Raw genomic sequence first — 22,704 nt, 5'->3', positions numbered from 1 at the left:
TTTTAAATGCGAAGCCTTGTGGAACTTCATCAAGTTTGGTGAAGCCTTGTGGAGCCCAGTGAAGCCTCGTAGAGCCCGGTGGAGCATCGAGGAGTCCGGTGGAGGTTTGTTGGGCCACATGCAGCCTTGTGGAGCCTTGTGGAGCCTTGTGGAGCCAGACAGAACTTTGTGGAACTTCAAGAAAGTTTCGTGGAGCCAGATGGAGTCTTGAGCAGCCTCGAACTTTGCACTTTGTGAGGCTTTCCTTCAGCTTTCACTGCACTGTAGCATTTCACACTGGTAACCAAGCACTGCAGCTGGAACGAGGAAAACCTGAGGGGAACCTGCAGACTCCTGACTCACCTGCGGCAGGGAGCAGGAAGTGGACCAGCAGGAAGTGGACCAGCAGGAAGTGGACCAGGATCCAGATCAGTCGGAAGCCAACGTCCTTATTTGATTCAGGAAGTCCAGAGAAAGTTCAGACTTCTCCTTGCATCTGCCCCCAGAGATGAAACTTCAGGGTTTTCAGCACTATGACGGTGATCAGGTTATTATGGAGGTGTGTTGCCATGACAACCTGTAATGGCTGTGTTGAGGATAATAGCTCAGCTCCTACTGACCAATCAGCTCTCTCTGAAAATGACCCGTTCTTACATCTATGTGAGCCAACAGTGAAATCAGAGAGGGACTAAAAATAAAGACTGCAACCTATAAGAGGAGGATGACGGTGGCGACGGTTCAGAACCATCTTCAATAAACAGTTGTGCTTTGAGACAGTTTTTTTTTTTAAACTGTGTTTGTGCAGATACTCCTACAAAACTCTGACAGTGGTAATGAACCCAGTGCTGTTTACTGATGTACGGGGTTTCACCTCCTCTAACCCGAACCCAGCAGCCTCTCAGTCGCTTAACTAGAAAGAAGTGTTTACATGAAATGGTTTTAATCAGATTCCTGTTTGAACTACAAAGCTCCATGGTGGTTTTTAATCCAGCGGTTTAAACTCTTCACTGCTACTTTTAATAAATACAACTGAACTTTTTAAATTAGAAAAAGCAATTTATTAGTCCGACTTACGGCAGTGACTCCCGATCTCACAAAAATGAAGACATCAAGCCAAGCAAGACTTTAATGGAAGCCACTTTATTAGCTGAATACACATCCTGCAGCAAGTGTTCACGGATGTGGACATAAAAGCACAGACTTGTGATAACACTGACATCTCTCTTCGTAACACGGAGGATCACTGGCTACACTACGAAACCAGAAACAGCAAAAAAACACGGAGTCAGAAGCTATCAGCCACAAAATGAGGAACGGCACAGCGAGCCAACAGATACCGACAATTATCTTTCAACTGCGTCAGCTACGGATAATAATACCATCAGCGTGGCTTAACGTTGGCATTTCCAAGGTCAGAGATCGTATACATGTGGTTATTTGCACAGTATGGCGCGGTCGCTACGATACAGAACAGCACTACATGAAAACTAGCTGCAAAAGAAAGAAGAGACAAAGAGGGAGGAGGAGGTGGACGGGAGCGATTATAACAGATTCACAGATCAAATCCAGGAAAAAAAATAAGCATTTTGTTCATTCCAGCTGGGAAGCGTTGACGTCTCTGAGTCCCTGAAGCTCATCCAGCTGGCTAAACTACACCACACCTGCCTCACATCCAGATCAACACGAGCAACAGACAAAACAAACCCAGTCCAATCCCAGAAAACTCAGGAAGCGTTTACATCTACAGTCGGGTGGGGGTGGGGGGGGGGGGGGCAGTGCTGCGTTACTGCTGGACGAGGGTCCGAGGAGGAGAACAAGGAGGAGGAGGAGGAGGAGGAGGAGGAGGAGGAGGGAGCACGACAACAGGAGCGTCTTCTTAACCGGTCCGCTCTTCTTTCTCCAAGTCTTTGAGGGTCTTCAGAAGGCGAGAAGGGGTGAAGATTTCAGTGGATCCTGGAAGACACGACAGGACGGTGATCAGGGAGAGATCAGGTTGACCCTGAATGCTTTAAGGCCACTCCCTCCAGCTCAGTGCAGCACATCCCAACGTTTTCCCCCCAGAGCCTCCCTGAGACTCCATCTTACAAACACTGGGGACCCACAAACACAGGAACCTTCAAAATAAGGGCGTTTTGGAGCCCCTACCCTGCTTGAAAACTGTATTTGATATGAATTGTAAAAATAAATAAATATAAAGTGGATTTTTTTCTTTTACACACAAACTGAAATATTCAAAGGCATTTTCTGATTTATTCCATTTAGATTTTATCTTTAATGTCATCAAAACAATTAAAAAAAATAATAAATTACATAATAGCTAATGTTATTATCATTAATTGACCCAGTAGGCTGTAATTATGACAAATAGAGATTATCTGGAAATGTTGACATTATGGGTAAAGAAATAACGGACGAAACTAATTACATTCCGAAAAGATTGTAATCATTTATGTGTGTGTACAGCAAGTTTCATGAACAATACAGTCGCTGATTACGACATTTAAAGTACAAGACGTAATTTAACTTCAACTAACATCCATTTGAATCTTCTTCAGAAAACAGTGAGCTATTTTAAAATTTAAAGTACAAAACCAGACTGAACTCCGGGTACAAATCACTGACTGTGTGTTAAGGTGACTCTGGATGTCTTATAAAATGATCGCTGGCTGCTCATTTTCATCCTGTATACGTGCGCACCCACCCCTCCTCTCATTAGAGTAATCTACCATTCATCTCTATTCACCTCTACTGGGAGGTTCAGCGCTGCGCTTCCACCTCACAACGCAGAGACATGAAATCATCTTCAGGTGCTGTGATCAATTATCTGAGAAAACTGTTTCTATTCTCGTTTAGAAAACTGTGACTGCTTAGAAATTCATTTCTGGAAGGAACACACCATGGATGTTCAGATGTGCTTTCTTCCAATCACAGGAGAAGGAGAGAGAGAGAGAGAGCGAGCGAGAGAGAGAGAGACAGAGAGAGACAGAGAGAGCCCTCTAGTGGCCTTTGTGAATATGACAGCATCAATGAAGAAAGTCATGTAATCCCAGTTCTTTAACACACATTTGCAATGAAGCCACACACAGAGACACACAGAGAACAACACACTGCAAACGTCCACAATGGGGGAACAGGGACATTTGTAAAGACAGGAGACCGAGTAGGATTGTCACTACGGTAACTGTCAAATACAAAACTACCAAGTCCTGGAGAATCTGGACTGGGAGTTGTTAAGGCAAGCAAAATGAATACGAAGACATGAAAAGTGACAACATTAAAACAATGGAGCCACGAATCCACCACATGAGCAGGGAGGAGTTTAAAGATGGAGGAATAAATCAAACACATTGAAGACAAGGTCAGACTAGGGGCAGTTCATCCACAAACAGGGGCCACCTCACAGTGGGGGGTGGGCATCGGCCTGGTGGCCACGAGGGGGGAACACCAAGTATTTACTTGTCTTCACTCTGCAGGCGGCTCCTCGCTGCCCTCTGGGAGGGCGTTGGGGTCCAGGAAGTCTGGGTGCTGAAGTTCCTTTAGGTACTTAGGGGGGGTTTGGATATGTGTGGAACCTATGAAAAAAATTCTTAGCGCTCAGCAAGGTTCCACATTTCAACCCAACCAGATCAGAAGCACACAAAAAACACGCATTTCTGATTTCAAAGAGAATAATCTCATCGAAAACCGATGATCCTCAGAACGCCGTTTCCCATGATGCTCCTTCAAAACATCCAATCAGCGCCTCCAGTTTGGCGAACATGTCTTTTCGAACGCAAGGAACCAGACTCACTGAGCGAACCTTGAAGGCCGAACTCACCGATCAGCGCCTCCCACTTGCCGTTGGCCTGTGTGACCTCGTAGACGCAGCGCATCTCGCTGTACGTCATGCCTCCGATGACGAAGACGATGATCCGAGGGCCCGTCTTCATCTCCGTGGGGCCCCTGTTCTTGTGCCAGTTACCGTAGCGAGCACTGCTGCAGGACAAAGGAAGCCAGTAGACATCCATGTGAAGGTGAGAACTGCGAACTTCTCAGAGGTCCGCTCACAAAATGGAATCGCTGAAAACGGAACTTCTTCAAAACAGCTTCCAAGCTTTTCAGAAATGCTCTGACCCTGTCTCCGGCAAATGTGTGTGGTCTAATTACAAAAACAGCCACACAGCGCCAACTGGTGGTCTATCATGCTGACTACAATGCACTTTTCTGAAACGAAGACCATGTCTCACACTGAAGCTACAAACTTCCACAATGTAACCTGAGAGGAGCGTCGGTTCCTTTCACTCACCTTGATGGAGCGCTGGCTTTGGCAGACACTTGTCTCTGGGAAATGTACGGGTACTGCTTAGGGTCAAGTTTGTCCTCGATGGCGTCCTGTTGGAGCAGATGGAAAAGTTTGTGCCTGAAGTAAGACCAGTGTTTCTCCATTAACCAAGAATTCAGTGCCGCAACACTCATAAACAGCTACAGGACTGAAGGATGAGGATTCATTTGGGTTGATAATCAGTCCTGGTGTGAGTGTATGAGGACGTGCAGCGGTCCACCATGTCGGCGTGAAGCAGGTACCTCGATCAGATCCTTGACGAGCGGAGTCCATCTGGACAGCTGGTAGGTCTGCTCACTGATCCGCTCCTTACGGTCGGGCTTCTTGGCTTTCTTGGCCGTTCCCTATGAGGAAGTGACGCAGTTTTCAAGACACAGGTTGATGTAAAACTATTCTGTGATGACTCATTTTAGGAAGAGCAATGTGAAATGCAGTTTTGTGCAAACTGATGCATTTGGTTAAAAAGAAGTTACTTTTCCTGTTGCTGTGAACAAAGTAATTAGTTACTTAGTAAAGTAACTCTTTCTTAGATCAGCTTTGAATTTTATTTAACAGTGCTGATTGTGATTTCTTTCAAAAGTATAAAGTTTGCGTTTGATGTTCTTGCAGTTGCTTGATTGCCTCTTTCAGTGTCTTCTGCCTTAATAATGCCAGAAAAGCTGCTTTTTTAAGAGTTCATAAGTGAAACTGCTCAGTTTATTAGACACATTCAGTTCAGCTGGAAGCTGAAGATGCTCTATAATCTGGATGTTAGCTAATCTAAAAGAAACTGATTTCTGAACTAATGACAATGACGAGAAGCAGCAGCAAACCATCTGACATTAACTACTGACATGCAGACAGCATCAACATTAACAACACAGACATTCATTTGCTTTCACCACTGACATAAATAACTTCAGTGACTAGCCGTGGTGCTAATTTAATTCCAGCGATGAGTTCCTTGTTTGGAAAGCGCCGGGTGGCGCCGGTGCAGGTTTTGCGGACCGGGAGCCTTCCTGGCCGTGACCCCGGCTCACCTCGGAGACGATGGGAACGCCCATGTGGGCCATGTTGGAAATGATGTCGCTGTCTTCAGGGGGGATGTTGGCGTGCTGGAGGAGCTTACACAGGTTCTCCTCGGTCACCCCTGACGCCCACACACACACACACACACACACACACATACATGCAGCATGCACAGTTTAGCACAAACACGCACACGTGCAGAAGAGCATGCACGGTTACGAACGCAGTGCGGCCATGCAAACTGAAATCAATCAACATGGAGTCGAGCTGAAGAAACTAAAAACACAGCGAGGATTCCAGTGGCATCCCTGAGGACGTCTGACCGTTTTTGAGGAAGATGTAGAGCAGGATGATGCGGATCTTGTCGTTCACGCTGACATTGGCGTCCAGCAGGATGGGTACGATGAGTCTCATGGGATCCTTGATTTTCTCACCCTCGGCATCCATTCCCATGGCCAGATCCTTCAAACCGCACAGCAAACAGACACAGTGAGTGTCAAACACGATCAGTGGTGGCTTTAAACTGTGTCAGCCGGTGTGTGTGTGTGTATGTGTGTGTGTGTGTGTGTGTGTGTGTGTCACCTGTTCCACACGGCAGAGTTTGTCCACAGTGCCCTGGTAGCGGTTCATACAGTCCTCAGCCAGGTGCAGGTGAGTCGAATACTGAGCTCCGAGAAGAGAGAAGACCTCAGTGAGTTCAGCTCACAGCGCAGAGAGGCGAGAAGACGTGATAACGTCTGTGACGAGTGTGACGGTTCTGCAGTGTCTCTACTCCACAGAGTGAGAGCTGCTATAAACCACAGATGCTGCCGATCAGTGAAAATACAGCAGAAAATGATGACGAGCAGATGGTCAGAGACATATGGAAAGAGTATCATTTCTGTATATCTGTTAATTCTAATGTAATGTGAGAGAGACTGTGTGATTTGCCTAATTCACAAACACTGTGACAATCTGTAAGATTTCCCAGTGAGGCACCTTTGCGTTACTCATTTGCCTTCAACACTTCAGCTCTACCTTGCTGAGCTCCTTCTGATACTGAGGCATCTTCTTCAGCATCTGAGACAGCTCCTTCATGGTGGTCTGAAAGACAAACCAACACCTATCAGACACCAGGAAAGGGATCAATCAGTCACAGGAAACTTCTGCAGCCAACATTTAATGTAAAGAGTCTTTTGCAGGTACCAGGAACCATAAAACAACTTTCATCAAGCAACGGGAACCATTCACGAACCATTCAGGAACTTTCCCCAAGTACCAACAACCACCACAGAAACCTCATCCAAATTCCAGGACCAGAATCAGAATAACAGACCCCGGAATCAGAGCAAGCTGCTGGAGGTGCTTTACCTTTTCTCCGGTGTTCATCTTCTTGCTGGCGGAAAAGTCTTTGAGCGAGCGAGTCACTGCGCTGCAGAGATGGAGGAAGGAGCGATCAGGACCTTCTCTGGGTTTACAGTGTGTGTGTGTGTTTGTGTGTGTGTGTGTGTGTGTGTGTGTGTGTGTGTGTGTGTGTGTGGAGGGAGGGGTTGGAGCAACGTACTTGGACACCTCAGCAATGTGTTTGTGCCTGAGAGACAGCCAAAGGTCGTCGTCCTCGTCCAGCAGGACCTCCTTCGTCCTGGTTTCTCCCATCCCGCTGGTCTCAAAACTGAAGAGTCACAGTTCATTCACTGTGTTATGAATATAATCCAAAGGCGAGTGGATTCATCTTCAGAGCAATGACACCTGTGGTATCTTTGCATATCCGATGAAGGACTGCAGTGTCTGTTTACCTGTAGACGTCGTTCTCGATGCCCAGCAGGTCGTAGGCCATGGCCTGCAGGGTGAGCTCATGCAGGAGAGGCGACACGGGGTCAAAGCCACGATCCAAAATGAGGAGCTGAGAGCGACTCTTGTCTGGACCCTGAAGGGGAAGTGAGAAAACATGGAGGTCAAGGTTCACTCATGAAGTCCAGAGAAACAAAACAATCTGTACATCATCTGGATTACATTAGTCAGTGCCACGAGCTTCGCTTTCTGCTTTTGTTTGGTACAAATTACGAGTAAAGTTTGTTTTTTTCTGATGAGTTATTCCCAGATTCAGCTCCACTTGATCACCTCTCCCATGGTGGGATCATCAGCCTTGTAGCCATCCAGCTTTTCCTGAAGCATCTGGGCCAGAACCGCACAGTCTTTGTACTCCCTGAAACACACACACACACACACACACACACCAGAAAGTGTTGACTGCAGGCATGCAGGTTTGTGTGTACAGGGATGTTTTCCTCTCCATGCTGATGGGTCTCAGTCAGCTGGTGAACACATTGCCTGACAGTTTTCCTGCTGGCCGTCCTCACCCTCGGTATCGAACCCCCGGATACTCTTTGAGCGTGGCACACAGGGTGGCGATCTGCTCGGCGCAGCGCTCCAACATGTTGTTCTTCACGTCAGCCTTGAAGGGGCTGTAGAAGTCCTGAAAGGCATCCACTTTATCCAGGGAGAAGACCTGATTATGACAAGGAGAGGCATCCGTGTAAAACCAGAAGCAGAAGGTATATATAAAGCTTTCAAGTGAAAGCTTCTTACTGATCCAAGTCAACAGACACTTCCACAAGTCTATGGATCCCATCACCTATTAACAACACCGTCTTTTTCATCTGAAATATTCTAAAATATATCAACAGGTTCCTAAAATGAAGCCTCAGTGCCTCACAGGGCCTGAATACATCAAGCAGACTCCAGGGAAAACAGCCTCAACTTAACCGTCTGGGTTTTACTTTTTTCATCCCATCAGTCTGCTTGTTTCTTGTTTTGTCTTTAATGATTCACATGTACATAAGTTAGGCTTGAATTTATAAAGGAAAGTAGTAAATGAGCAAATATTTTCCTTCGGAAGCTGGCTGTAATTAAACCTGCAACCATCTGTTTCTCAGTCCGTCACACAATAACAATCCCTGAGCTTTCGCTTGTCACACGTCCTGACTGTGCTCAGACTGGCTGCAGAGCCGGAGCCGCTGCCTCCAGCAGCCAATCCCACGGTGTGAAGGTGGAGGAGGGAGGAGCTGCGATGGTGCCTCCCTCCCTCCCTCTCTTGGGGGATTAAAGCTGCAGGACAACAGCAGAGGCTTGAAGGCTTCAAATGATGGGACACAAAACATTCGTCAGCTCGTTGTCAGCTGGAGAATGTGTTATGATCTTAAACAGGAACTCTGTTATGTAACATGATATATTAAACGCAAAGGATTATTTTGTGTGTACTTATGAAAGAAATAAAAAAATACAGAATTAACTTTGGTCCAAAGAAATGTAGTTAATTCACTTATAGTGAAAATAAACACAAACTGTGATAATTCGTCCCAGACTAAAACCTTGTTTTTATTCTTCTGGTCACCATGTTTTTCTAACACCACACTGTCACCACCTCACGTCACACTCACACACACTTAACCTGTTGAACAATACAAGTGTCAGGATTTTGTTGAACGTGTGGAATCAAAAATGAGAGCAAATGACTCTTCTTGTCACTTTCATGTTGTCTGGTGCAACACTGAGACTCAGGATCTTGTCGAAGTGCTCATTTGATTGATCACTCTGCTCCCAGTATCCTTCAGAGGGACTCCAACGTCACAGGCTCCTTCTAAATGGATCCAAGTTTCAGTATCAAATATTTCCCTTAATTCTGGTCTGTATCATTGTTTTTCTGTATGTTTTACACTGTAAGAAATTTTTTTACAACTTATCAAAGTGTAACGGTGAGGAACAACGGTTCCCATGAGCACTAGCTGCACATACGACTGCTTATCATCTCATTTCATTTGGACATGTTTCCTGATGTCAGCAGCAGAGGATGGGTGAGAAGTTTTCCATCCATCCATCCATTTTCTAAACCGCTTCTCCTTCTCAGGGTCGCGGGTGGCTGGAGCCGATCCCAGCTGCTGTGGGCGAGGTTACACCCTGGACAGGTCGCCAGTCTGTCGCAGGGCTGACACAGATAGACATACCCATTCACACTCACATTCACACCTACGGGCAATTTAAGGTGACCAATTAACCTGACATGCATGTTTTTGCTTTTCACCGTGAATGAATGAATAAGCAGTGTGATTGTAAACCAAATTAACAGCATTGTATTGCCATCATTTTGAGCGCTGTCCTTGGTGCTGAAGTTGCAAAAACAATCAGACAGGGCTGTACTTCAAAACTCATGACCTCTGACATTAGGGCTGAACGATATATCGTTATCATATCGATATCGCGATATGAACATTCAGGACATTAGCTTCTCAAAATCAACAATATCAAGATTTCCCCTGCTTGCCCTGCGTGTGAGCTCGCCCATGCACAGGTAAGGCCAGCCAACCACAAACCTCGTTTACTGGTTGACAGCTGATGGCAGAGGGCGGTTGCAAAATCTGCACAAACGAGTTTGGTGGTAGTGGCAGTGAGTTCTCATAAATAAAACTGCATTTTTTTTTTTTACATCCTTTTGTATTATGATGTTTTTATTTTTCTGAAAAATGCTTAACTTTCACTGAATCCATTGTAATATATCATATCGATATTGAGATATCGAGATATGAAATTTTGCCCATATCGTTCAGCCCTATCTGACATGACAGGTAGAGAAGATAGTTCAATAGATCAATCAAGTGGGGGTTGGGGCTAACAAATAAAGTGGTGTCATGAGTGGTATAACTGTATTTTTTTTTCACATCATCACTCATTAGGCTGTGGACTGGCTGTCTTAAGCTGCATAAAAAAACATAAATAAGTTCTGACAAATTCAAATTGTATTTTTTTTCTCCATAAGGAGGCTCACAGTAATTCACCACAAGACAAGAGCAGACAAGAACAAAACCACTTTAACAGCATTGTATTGCCGTTTGAGCGCTGTCCTTGGTGCTGAAGTTGCAAAAACAATCAGGTAGGTCTGTACTTCAAAACTCCCGACCTCTGACATGACAGGTAGAGAAGATAGAGAAGATAGATCAATAAAGCATCGGCAGAAACACACAAGTCCCAGAAACCAACAACATGTGTTGAACACCATGGTTAAAAAAACTTTCACAACAACACAGAGCACTGTGAGCATCTAACACAGCTGCTGCAGCCACTATTATGTTACCATACTGTAATCCAGCTCAATTAAAGAAGGCAGACACTGAGTTAAACTGTAAACTTCTACATATATTTTTAACATTTTTACAGTTTTTTAAATTTAATCTTTTAAATTTTTTAATTAATGATAAATGTATGGTGCTTACAGCCTGCAGCCTCCACCAGGAGGGACTGTATATTATATTGAACACACACCGCTGTGCAGGTTTCTGCCCTTATATCATTTCTGATGAGAAGCCCATCAAATCGCTTCTTCAGACCAGGGTTTTGATCCCTTCCTATCTGCCACCCTGTCCTCTTCCCTCCATCCTCTAACCTCAACATAAACAGCAGAACATCTCCACCTCTGAGTCTGGTTTTGCAGGCTTCTTCCTGTTTAAAGCAATTCTTTCTTTCTTCCCACTGCCTCTGCTTGCTCATGTGAAACTGTTGGATTATTCTCCAGCACAGTTCCCACAAAATGACTGCTCGTTTGGCGCTTTTGGAATAAAACTGAACTGAATGAACTTAAACGGACACAGTCTCACCTGAGATTCATAGGGCAGGAAGGCGATGTGGATCTCGGTCAAGGCCTTCATGGCTTTGGAGGCGCGGGATTTGGTCAACAGTCCAAACAAAGAGTCTGGGATGGCTGCGGTGAGTCACAGAAAAACACAAAATGCTCATCATTTACTGCAATGCTGATGCCAGAAGCTGTAGTTAAAGCTGTAAAACGCCACATATAAAAGCTGACAATTGAACAAAATGTATTGAACAAAAATGATTTTTTCCAATTTAGCTGCTTCATTTTACCAGATCAAAGCTTCAGTTTTGCGTTTTGCTGTGTGAACAGGACAGCCTGAGGTCTCGATCAGAAACAGTTCCGTCTTATTGATTGATTGGACCCTGTGACTGCAGATACTGTGAAGTGGACTGACTTACTGTCGGTGAAGAAAACGTGGGCTGCTCTGTATCTTGGAGACTGAGGGTCTCTGAAGTCGTCAATCAGACCCTCCACAGACTGAAACAGAAGTTAAATTAAGTTAAAGTCATTTCAAAGACTGTCCTGCACATGTTTGTCATTTATTAGTTTGGACTGAAGAGAAAACGTCGCCCCTTCAGAGGAGCTGCTTCATTTACCTCATCTGACGGTGTGATCAGGTAGATGGCCTCCATGCTGGGCAGAGGCTCGCGCCGCTTTGTGATGTCTTCTACGACTTGAGAGGGAAGGAATCATATCATATTGATCAGCTTCATTAGATCAGGACTCAGGGAGTCAGTCTGGTCATGTCTGAGCACAGATGCAAGAATATCTCTGGCAAGTCCTTACGCTCTCAAAAAGGTCCTGATTTAGACTATCCAAAACAAAATCCAAGATAAAAAGTTCATGAATAGCTCAACGTACAGCCTGAATCGGTCAGTTCAGATGAGAAACATCTCAGACATCCAGGACTGAAGCTCACTGATACTGAAGTAACACATGACTGAGTGTTACTGGAACATTCCAGCTGAAGTCAAACATATTTCCATCGTTTCAACATAACCTGGATGGAGACTGTACTCACTAGTGATTCCCTCAGACATGATGTCTGTCATCTTACAGCAGGAGGAAATCATCCTCATGCTCAGCTTATCCACCACCAGCACCTGCAGAAGAACGAGCACACATCAGGAGAAAACATCAGGAGGAACAGCAACAGGAGAAATCCAAAGAAACAAGGAAACACCAAGAGGAACATCAGGAAAATTTCTTTTAGAAAATATTTTGGTAACACTGTACTTGAAGCCCCCCTGTATAACACATTATAAGTAGTTATAAAGACTCATAAATGATCACAATGCTTTATAACCCACTATACAGCATAGGGTTAGGGTTAGGGTTCGGTCCTGATGTTATAAAGCATTGTGATCATTTATGAGTGTTTACAACTATAGTTATACAGCACTATAATGTACTTATAATGTGTTATACAGGGGGGCTTCAAGTAAAGAGTTACCAATATTTTTACTGATCAGATTCATTTGGAGGGAAATCGCTGAGACTGAACTCTACCTTCCATTTTCCTTTTTCTCTGGCCTTCTTGATGACATCGTTCATTATTTCTGCAACAATGAAGAAAAATATCATCAACATGCTGAAATGTGGAAATTATTACTCAGTTTCAGGTGTATTTCTGCTGTCGTTTGTAGGTGGAGGTCATAGATCTCTCCTGCTGCTTCTGTCTCCATCATGAAAGAAGCCAGTCGTTCACACAAGTTTAAACTTTTTCTCTGTACCATTGTTTTTCTGTATGTTTTACACTGTAAGACAATGTTACAACCTGTCAAAGTGTAACGGTAAGACACAACGGTTCCTGTGAGCACTAGCTGCACATACGACTGCTTATCATCTCATTTCATTTGGACACGTTTCCTGATGGCAGCAGCAGAGGAAAATATGTGGAGGTTCATGATGTGCTACGCCGCAAATGTGCTGGTAGCTGGTACACAGGAGTGAAGAAAGGTGTTTTAAGTGTCTGTGTGTGTGTGTGTGTGTGTGTGTGTGTGTGTGTGTGTGTGTGTGTGTGTGTGTGTGTGTGTGTGTGTGTGTGTGTGTGTGTGGTGGGGGGGGGGGCTATGATTGAATTAGAGGCGTGATTGTAAACCACTTTAACAGCGTTGTATTGCCGTTTGAGCGCTGTCCTTGGTGCTGAAGTTGCAAAAACAATCAGGTAGGTCTGTACTTCAAAACTCCCGACCTCTGACATGACAGGTAGAGAAGATAGAGAAGATAGATCGATAAAGCATCAGCAGAAACACACAAGTCCCAGAAACCAACATGCATTGATCACCATGGTAAAAAAAAAAAAAATTCAAATCTGAAATAAAAACAACACAGAGCGCTGTTAGCATCTAACAAAGCTGCTGCAGCCACTATTATGTTACTATACTGTAATCCAGCTCAATTAAAGAAGGCAGACACTGAGCTAAACTGTAAACTTCTACATATATTTTTAACATTTTTATAGTTTTTAAAATTTTTTTTATTAATGTTAAATGTATGGTGCTTAAAGTGTGCAGCCTCCACCAGGGGGGACTGTAGCCCCAACAGCCCCCCCCCTTTCTGCACTAGTGCCAATTAAATACAGATATGATACTTATACTATTCTAAAACTAGACCAATATGTCAAAACAGTGATAGGTTACAGATGACAAAAACACCAATACAGTAATGATCCATTGCCAATAATAAACTGATACGATATGGAGTGAAAGCAAAGCTGGAATTACCAAAACTGATACGATACCAGTCTGACAACTATCACATGCAGAAGAGACACAGACACAAGGCAGCTGAACATGAGTGAGCTAATCATTACATTGACCCACACAATGCTAACAGTGAAGCTAACACTAACGTTAATACAGCAATAACATCACGTAGTTACAACAAGCTGTGTCAGCAGTTAGCAGGGATATGCAATAACTGCTGGATTTGCTTTTCCAAGCAGATCATTACTCTTTGACTAATGCGAAAATCAATTATTATATGTTTGCAAGAAGCAATGATGTAATGTAATCAATCCCTAGTTACAGATGTAACTAATCCAGAAGCATCTAAAAACCCTCTGTACTTGTCTTTCCTGCTGCCTTTAAACATTCTTGCCCCCTATATTTGATGTGTTTCAACAGCAAGGACAAGTCAAAGCGCCAGTGCAGCGTAAGCGTTGATTTGTTGTCGTCAGTTTATCAATGAAGATGAGGAGAAATGAGAGACGTCAGAGTGATGGAGGACCGGTCACAAACATTAAAAGTGTAAATCAGCGACAGCGAAGGTTTCCTTTATGTTAAACAGAGACAGTCGACAGGAGACTGAGAGCAGCAGTTCTGTGGGATCATGAGGAGGTCTTTCATGGCGCCTGCGGTGAAAAACAATGACACTAGCACGCGGCATCGTGTCTCTCTGATTGTGTAAATCCTTTGGCGTGAGGCCAGACAGCTGTTGTGTGTGTGTGGAGGTGATGGAGCCATCAGAGCTTTAATGTCACAGCAGCACAGCTGATGTGAGACGTGGGGTCCTGAAGACGAAGGGACACCTGAAACACAGCGATTCCCGCTCTGCAGGGGGGGTTGACCCGCCCACCCGGCTGGGGGACGGAGCCTGAGGAAGCGGCTCGGTGATGGGAGGGACACGCCCACTCAATCACCGCCCTCTAATCTGCCCCCAATCCTCTTACCCCTTCCCGTCCACCCCCACCGCCATCCCTGAGCTGTTTCTGTGTCAGCGGATGTGACATCACACACACACACACACACACACACACACACACACACACAGCCCTGTAGCGTTGTCCTTGTGAGGCCCTCCCATTGATTCAATACGTCCCTCTTTCCATTGGTTAATCCTAATTTTTTATCACCAAGCTTCTCCAAATCATAAGAAAGTGTTTTCCATTGTTCCATTATAAAAATATAATTACATAAAATTAATGATGAGAGCCAACCTGACAGTCACACCTCCCGCCGTAGCACTATGATGGTTCACACTTTATGAACAGTTTCATTTAGCAGACGCTTTTGTCCGAAGCAACACACAACACACACCAGTAGAGGCAGCCGCCACGCAGGGCACTCAGTCTGTCCACTGGGGGCAATTCAGGGTTCAGTGTCTTGCACAAGGACACTTCGACATGCAGACAGGGGGAGACAGGAATCGAACTCACAACCTCCCGATTGTGGGACGACCGCTCTCCCCCACTGAACTGAGCGGTCGGAGTTTTAAGCTCTCAAACAAGGAGGTAAGTACAGAGCCACACACTGAGACAAGTGGCTCTGTCTCCATGGGGTCACCGCTCGCTTTGACCGACTCCATCTGCTGCAGCCCCTCGTCTGAGAGTCCAGAAGGTCGGACCAGATCCCAGCTGGTTCTACCCGGACCGGTCAGCAGTCCATCACAGGACACACACACACAAACACACACACACACGCACACACACACACACACACACACACATTTCCAGTGCAGAGCCCCTCCTGACGCGTCATCGGCACATTGTGTTGTTCCTGCTGGTCGTGGGGCGCAGTGCTCCTGCTACATGACTCTGGACATGAGATGTTTTTATCATCTCTCACAGATCTAGGTGAATGTGTCCTAAATATGTCTGCCTCTGGTCGCTGTGCCGGGAAGATGAGCCTGTAGCCACTGATCCTGCTGTTTGGTGAATGGTTCACTTCATCCCATTAGTCCGTGGGATTAGGAGACGCCTCCACAGAAGAATGGGACGTGACAAGAAGCTTCCACAGGTGGTGTAAATACCTGCAATGACTTCATCCCCATCCAGCCATCCATCCATCCATCCATCCATCCATCCATCCAGCCATCCATCCATCCATCCATCCATCCATCCATCCATCCATCCATCCTCCGCATGTGGAGGTGTGTTTGATATTTTCTCTTTATTCGGGTAACATGAAGTAATCTCAGTATGAATTATAGAATAAAAATACTGTTATTATTCCAAAACCCTTTCAATACCAGTATATGATGGAATGGATGGATTGTGACCCTTTATCCTTCCAGCTTCCTTCCTGTTCTCCACTTTCATAATAAATTGAGAGAATCTCAGTGGAATCAGCGTCCTGCAGGATTGAACCTGAATCTTTCAGCAGACTGACTAAACTACAGCTTCTCTCAACACGAAGAAAGACGGCACAGTAAGACTGTCTCAAACCACAACGGCACTAAAAACTGTAGCTTCAGCCGGATTGTGTCCGGGAGTAGAAAGAACAAACACTGAGAGGAAACATCTGAAAAAAACCTTGATAAAAGCGAAGATCAAATATTTACTGACACTGATCGAATGTCTTGTGAAGGTCAGCAAAGGAAGAAAACTGAGATCTGTGGAGAAGTGGCAGAAAATCCTCTAACAACGAGTTTCTCACGGATACATCTGATCGTTCCAGTAACATTTCCAGAGAAACTCCAGCCTGGGTTTGGTGCCAACATTCAGAAAGAACAAAACTCAGAGTCCAGGAATCACCGAATCACCTCTCAAAGTTATTTTTCTCTTTAAACATATTTACTTCAATAATGGTTGGAGGAGGAGGGGGGGGGGGTAGTACTTAAATTAACAGATTATTAGCCAGTTAATTAATTTAGTCTCTTTTTTTAAGTTCAGGAGAATGTGATTAAAAAAAGAAGAAAGAAAGAAAAATGAGAAAAAGTGCACAGAAAGGATTTAATGAGTACTTGATTTAGAGAGAAGATTTAATGATTGTACAAATGTTGTTTTTTAAGAATTTATTTATTTATTTATTTATTTATATCTGAAGCAAAACTGAACAGGCACATTTAAAACAAATATTGTTAAGAAATAAAGCAAATAATTTAATAATAACTGAACAAACTCGCAGCAAATTTTAAACAACATCCACACATTTATTTTAAATACTTGAAATAAGTCTAATACATTTGGTCAGAATCTACACATCAATCACTTTTAAATCAAATCTCTGCCTCACAGTGGACCTTACATGCTGTCTTCTAAAATTTAAATCGTTTTAAGATTAGCTTATATTAACTTTTTTTCACATTTTCAGGGTTTATATGTATTTTGGGGGTCAAATTTCAAGAAAGCTGATCTTTTGATGTTACAAATATCATCATACCGGACGTGAAAACTTTGACAAACTGCATTCAAGTTATAAATTATTAATAGTGTGTTAAAAACAGTTGAACTGATATCACAATAATCTACAATTTCAGAGGTTGATATACCTTATTGAAGTGGCACTGAAAAACATGCTGCAGCCAATAATGTAATAATAATGGATGAATAGAGCCTAATCTATTGGACAGAAATGATGCTGTTGAAAAAAACCCACTCATAATAGATGGCATAATCTTCATTCACGGAGTGTGTTGCTCTCTCCATTATGGTTTCATTATTATTACTGTTGCAGTCTTGCAAATTGCTGAAATTAAGTTTTTGGGTATTATTACGTGTTTTATCATCCATCTTGGTGTGAAACCAGTTGGGCATCTCTGCTCTAAACTTCTAAATAAAATCCAAATTTCAAGTTTTTTTTTAACATGAAATATATTGTCAAAAGCTGCTCCAAAGAAAAGAACTTCCACGTGTTAATGGGCTTTAAATGTTAAAACAACAGAAACTCTGGAACTTTTATTACTCATCTCAGGACTGTTTTTTTGTAATAAATGAAGTCTCAGTGCTTCAATCATCATATTTTGACCGGTTGTTGATGAAATTAACCAGAATAACTTCAAAAACGGAGGCAGCAGTTCAAAATCCTGGTTATTGAAAAGGTTTAAAAAGAAGTTGACACTGAAGCTAATCTGCGTAAAACAGCGTTCTTTATATCACAAACAAACAATCAACAAACTGCTCAACGAGAAAGCGTGGCACAGGAAAGAGTGTGTGTGAGGGAGAGGGGGGACAAAGGCCGGTCTGGTTTGTGTCAGATTGGGATCTTCTCTCTCCTCTTCCTCTCAGAATGATGTCAAAGCGCTTAATCCGCACAGACAAAGATTAGCGGGGCAGGATTTACCACGGAACCAGGACTCCATGCTCCCGTTCAGCGCACAAATAACAACACTGAGAGCCACAAAAGCATCAAGGTGGATGACTAGAGATGACTTTACGGTTGTTATTCATCCAAAAGTCTTATCAATGCGGAGAAAGACGCATCTGCTGAGCCGAACGTCTCCGACTGTCTGTGCGCCTTTTACGCACGACGGAACAGAACCAACAGAACGCAAAGAGAAAGGTTTCTCTGACGACTTCAAGCAGAACTTTAAATGTTGATTAACCAGGTGACATTGTGCGCCACTTCACGTGCCTTTGGAATTATCATCAGCTCAGCCGCGCGCGCCTCAGACCGCCGCGTCAGCAGATTCAAATGAAAATGAAATAACTATTAGAATTAAAAACATTTCTTACTTTCTCCCACAATGGCTTTTAATCCGAGCGGTGCCATAATGAACCCCCCGCTGCTCGTTCACCTCCGCACAGCAACCTGAGCGCGACTCCGCGTTAAAAAAGAAAACCCCGGAAAGCTCGCGAGCATCAGCGGGATGGCGCGTCGCTGTTTCCGCATTTCAGAATAAAAGTTCACAAACCGGAAGCTGATAACGTGGAGTTTTATAACTCCAAGAGATAAAATGGTTTTGTCTCTTTTTTTTCTACCTTTTTCTTTTGACGTGACATTAAAATAGATGATCAGTCGCGAATTAAAAAAGTGAATTAAAAATCAATAAGAGCAACGAGATCAAATAAACAAAGTTGATGTGTTTTTAGTCATTAAGTAACTGTCTCCATTCTGTTTATATCTACAACAATTCTAATTCCAACCCAGTCGCTGGGGGAGAAATCCAACCTGAAGTTCTATTTTTTCTTTTTTCTCTTACTCGTCACCACATGGTCAGATAAAATCTGAGATAAAGAATAAAAGAAAAGAAATATAAAATTGAAATGTATCCACCGCAGCACAATGTTATATAGATTTTTAGATTCCAGACTATGACTGTCTAGAAAATACTAACAATGGAAAGATTAGAATATCATGAATATGTAGACAGATTATACTTATACAGCCTGAGGAGGAAAAAAGATGAAGATGCTGCAAAGCCAATTTCTGCAAAACACATCCACAAAAAACATCGTCTCATATTTTAAATGCTTAAATCTTTGTTTTTATATCAACGCCCGCTCACTACTTATCAGAGGTCCACAGGGAATTCTAGTCCCGCGCGAACAGTACATATGACGAGTCTCTAGTTTGTACCAGATTAGATAAAGTGGAGGGTTAAATGGAAAGTGTTTGTTGTGCAAAATCATTCATGGAAAATGATTGAAGGCAATTATCGACTTGATTTATTTTTTGAGAGAAAAGGTGAGGAACAGCTTTCCATCTTTTTCAGACTGGTATATGGTTCCATTAGCTCCCTGTAATGCGCATTTTTGTCCACCAGAGGGCAGAAGAGGTCAAACAAATCTTAAACCAGTTCCAAGCTGATATAAATATCTACTTTTCCATAAACGTGTTTATAGTTCACGTTTTCTTTTTTATTGTTGATAGCTGTTACAAGACATGCCTTACTCTAATTGACGTTGGTTCCATTTACACAAATACTTTATTAATTTAAATCAAATATTACAGAATTTCTTTTTATGTAAAATACTGTATGTCATTTGTCACATTTTACCTTTTATCATCCTTCTTATAAATACGTCTTCTTTGCTATAATGATTTCGTGTAAAAGTTATATTTAATTTTATTGAGATTCATTGGTTCAAGAAAATAAAATTTAAAAAAATAACAATAAAGTTTGTAAAACAACCAGTATTTGGACAGGGATGTAAGTAAAAATCATTTCAAACTGCATAAATTGTTTCTTTTTTTCTTTTTTTTTAATACAGTAATATCCCATGATTAAATATAATGCTGTATCATTGCTGGGATTATTTCACTATTTGTTGAGATTATTTCACACTGATCAGATTAGTCTACTCTTTAATGGGATATTTCAGTCTTTTATGGTGTTATTTCAAACTTTGATGGGATTATTTCACTCTTTGATGGGATTATTTCACTCTTTCTTGGGATTATTTCACTCTTTGTTGGGAAACAACAGTGGCGTGATGAGTTCAAGGACTCGAAACTGTTGCGTTTCCTCACAGCACCTGAACGCACCGCGGCTGGAAGGAGGGAGTTTCCCCTCCCACTTTGAAAGAAGGAGGCTGAGTTTCCTCCCAGAAACGAGCAGCAGTCTGCAGTTCAGATCTTCTCCTCTCGCTTGCCCAGCTTGGCACCGCCCGTCCGCGCTGCCCCGATCCGCGAGCTCCCGCTGCTCCTTCCTCTCTCTCTCTCTCTTTTCTGTGGATTCCCCAAAAGCCACAGCACCTTGGAGCGTGATCCACCATGGGGGACGTGGTTTCCAGTCACCTGGATGAAGCCAAACGGGAGATGATCACAGGTGAGGAGACGCGCGCTGTCATTTGGCACATGTGCGCTTTTACGCAGCGCTGCAGGAATCCGAAACACCTCCGTCCAGTTTCCAAAGAATGAGAGTGGGATTCTTGTTACAAGTTGAACGGGAAAATCTGTCCCCGTTGGCTTCACGTTAACTTGTGAGGGCACATTTTGTCAGTTTTATGTGTTGAGAGATGATTTGTAACCCCAGCTGCTCCAGACAGTCAGAAAATTGATCAGTTGATGTGTTTGGTCTCGTCTCACGTCTTCACCACAAGGGGGTGCATTGAGTCATGAACAGAAACAATTAGAATTGGTGACGAAACTCCGATTTTTATTTAAAAATCAATAAATAAAATGTGAATAGAGCAAACAAGAGAAATAAAACAGTATTTTTGTCACATAAGTGAATTATTTAACTTTTTTTGCAAAAGTTAGGAAGTTATTCAGTTATTCCCAACCTGTTTAGTCTTGTATGACCTGTTTTCACCACAAGAGGGTGCATTCAGTTATTTAAAGAAACAATTAGTGAATTAACAAACAGCAAATTGGTGCCAGAACTCTGGTGTTCAGTCACGACTTGTGACTTTTTAGAAGATAATTCTGAGCAGAGGCCCGACTTCTTTTTTTACTCGTTTTGTTTTCTGACTTCGGCAATCAGAAAAGAAAAATCCATCCAGTTTCAATGAAAGTGAGAATCACATGGTAACTTTGTCTTTACTGGCTTTAAAGCAACATGAGGTCAGTTTTTGTCTTCTGTATTTCAATATAACCACAGGATAATCCTGATTGACAGAAATCAACACTTGGGAGTCATGTAAAACCAAAGCGAGTTGCTCTCCAACCGACTCGCAGCGCCGCTCCTGCAAAGATCATAATGATCGTGTCTAATGTTTTGACCTTCAGTCAGAGCTCTGAGTCAGTGCATGAGGCTGTCATGGCACTGAAGTCGGTTCTCTCTGAGCTGGAGTGAATGGTGATGTCTTGCCCGGCTCACCGGACCGTTAACGTGTCCCTGCTGGGCTTCCGTACGTGAAAATCCAGCTTTTGTTTGCGGCTGACAGGTGAGCTGCACCCGCCTGCCCCACCCGGACTGTTGACTCTGTCACCGTTCATTAACCTGGCCTTTTTGGACTTCGCGCTCTGGCCGATCTGGGCGCGTCGACGCCCCGATCCTCTGATCCTCCACGTTGAACTGTCACCTTCTCAGGATGGGGAGTTTGCTCGTTATCGGCTCCTGGCAGGAGGCCTGCTGGAACTTGCTGCGGGTGACGTCAGATTATGAACAGATGAAGTAGAGCTTGTGCAGGTCTGCAGGAGGAGGTGGTTCTCCGATCTGTCTCTGTGAAAGCAGAGAGCTGACTACCTGAAGTCCTCCCCTCCCCCAACGACTCTGGTTTTTGAGGAAAACTTGTGATTTAAATCACTTTACCTTCATGGTGTGAGGTTTATGGACCTGTAATCTTAAACTCAATGTCATGAAAAGGTTGAAGAAGACTTGTCTGGTTCTTTTGGGTGATGGACGCCATCTACCGATTGTGCTTGACAAATAATGGGTCTTTAGTTAGCGCGCATATTGGGCGATCGCGCAAATCACTCAGAAATGCTTCACAGAGGAGCTGCTGATTTTACCAATCCAACAATCAGAACGGCAGAGAAGACAAAAAACATGTTTCTACCAAAGGCTCCGTATTGCTCGGCCTGAGGAGTCATGAAACTCTAGATGCCGCCATTGTTGTTATTTTTCGTCTGCACATGTGCAGAAGAAGTATTTACTATGGCATGAACAGTAGCCATGTTTCAGAGAAGTTGCGTTCCCATGGAGATAAGTCGGAGCATTTTCAGTTCCACCCAGGGAACATTTTTTATTGTTTTTTTAAGTAAAGCTTTCAGTGACTCTGACCACCGTCGTCATGTAAACCGACACCCAAATCATTTGGATGGTTGATCTTTCCTGATGTTTCCACTGGAGATTCCTTTTTTTTTTTCTGGAAAAACACTTTTCAGGCCAACATACAGAGAACAGGTCAGGAAACGTATCAGGATCGGGGGAAGGGATTGAACAGTCTGATCTAGATCTCTCTAATGTGATTAATTCTTGAAAAAACGAAAGCTACTTTTTTTTTCTTTACCAGAGCAGAAACACTGGAGCTACAAACGCTCCGTGATCCTGTCACTGAAGGGTTAAAACTGCCTTCAAACTGTAAACAATTCAGTTCTGACTCATTAAAAAACCTCCAAACCTTCATCTCGGCTCCAGTTTCCAGAGTTTCCACCCTCTGTTTGTTTGTACACTCAGATCTGGCTTCTCTCCTCATGGAGAGATTAGAGCAGAGTTTCATTTG

The 22,704-nt window shown here is 43.4% G+C and overlaps 2 protein-coding genes across 2 annotated transcripts in view; one reads left to right on the top strand and one right to left on the bottom strand.

The window, feature by feature from the left end:
• Nucleotides 1–1,803: 1,803 nt before the first annotated feature.
• Nucleotides 1,804–18,433, bottom strand: LOC115398081 (syntaxin-binding protein 1-like). Its single transcript, XM_030104720.1, has 20 exons — nucleotides 18,328–18,433; nucleotides 12,441–12,490; nucleotides 11,953–12,034; nucleotides 11,528–11,604; nucleotides 11,330–11,408; nucleotides 10,936–11,039; nucleotides 7,648–7,796; nucleotides 7,409–7,493; nucleotides 7,084–7,214; nucleotides 6,852–6,959; nucleotides 6,659–6,719; nucleotides 6,326–6,391; nucleotides 5,891–5,971; nucleotides 5,632–5,770; nucleotides 5,320–5,429; nucleotides 4,543–4,644; nucleotides 4,265–4,350; nucleotides 3,797–3,954; nucleotides 3,436–3,551; nucleotides 1,804–1,932 (listed from the first exon to the last, which is right to left on the bottom strand). The coding sequence occupies exons 1-19, from the start codon at nucleotides 18,362–18,364 to the stop codon at nucleotides 3,442–3,444; spliced, it is 1,815 nt and encodes a 604-aa protein (XP_029960580.1). The 5' UTR covers nucleotides 18,365–18,433; the 3' UTR covers nucleotides 1,804–1,932; nucleotides 3,436–3,441.
• A 1,730-nt stretch (nucleotides 18,434–20,163) lies between these two features.
• The window catches only part of LOC115398257 (niban-like protein 1), a 31,699-nt gene continuing 29,158 nt past the window's right edge, over nucleotides 20,164–22,704 (top strand). Inside the window, exon 1 of the mRNA XM_030104938.1 lies at nucleotides 20,164–20,363. Coding sequence (XP_029960798.1) covers nucleotides 20,309–20,363 — 55 coding nt within the window. The 5' untranslated portion in view covers nucleotides 20,164–20,308. The remainder of the gene's footprint in view (nucleotides 20,364–22,704) is intronic.

This window comes from Salarias fasciatus, chromosome 12 (genome assembly GCF_902148845.1).
Source record: "Salarias fasciatus chromosome 12, fSalaFa1.1, whole genome shotgun sequence".
NCBI classification, from domain to species: Eukaryota; Metazoa; Chordata; class Actinopteri; order Blenniiformes; family Blenniidae; genus Salarias; species Salarias fasciatus.
Note: the sequence above shows the minus strand (reverse complement) of the source record. Positions and strands in the feature narration are given on the sequence as shown.

Excerpts from the sequence above, each read along its gene's own strand:
- LOC115398081 (XM_030104720.1), bottom strand. The coding sequence starts at position 18,364 with ATGGCACCGCTCGGATTAAAAGCCATTGTGGGAGAAA. Across the intron at positions 7,215-7,408 it reads ATGATCCCACCATGGGAGAG|GGTCCAGACAAGAGTCGCTC; the intron begins GTGATCAAGTGG and ends CTTCCCCTTCAG. Across the intron at positions 4,645-5,319 it reads GCGTTCCCATCGTCTCCGAG|GGAACGGCCAAGAAAGCCAA; the intron begins GTGAGCCGGGGT and ends ACTTCCTCATAG.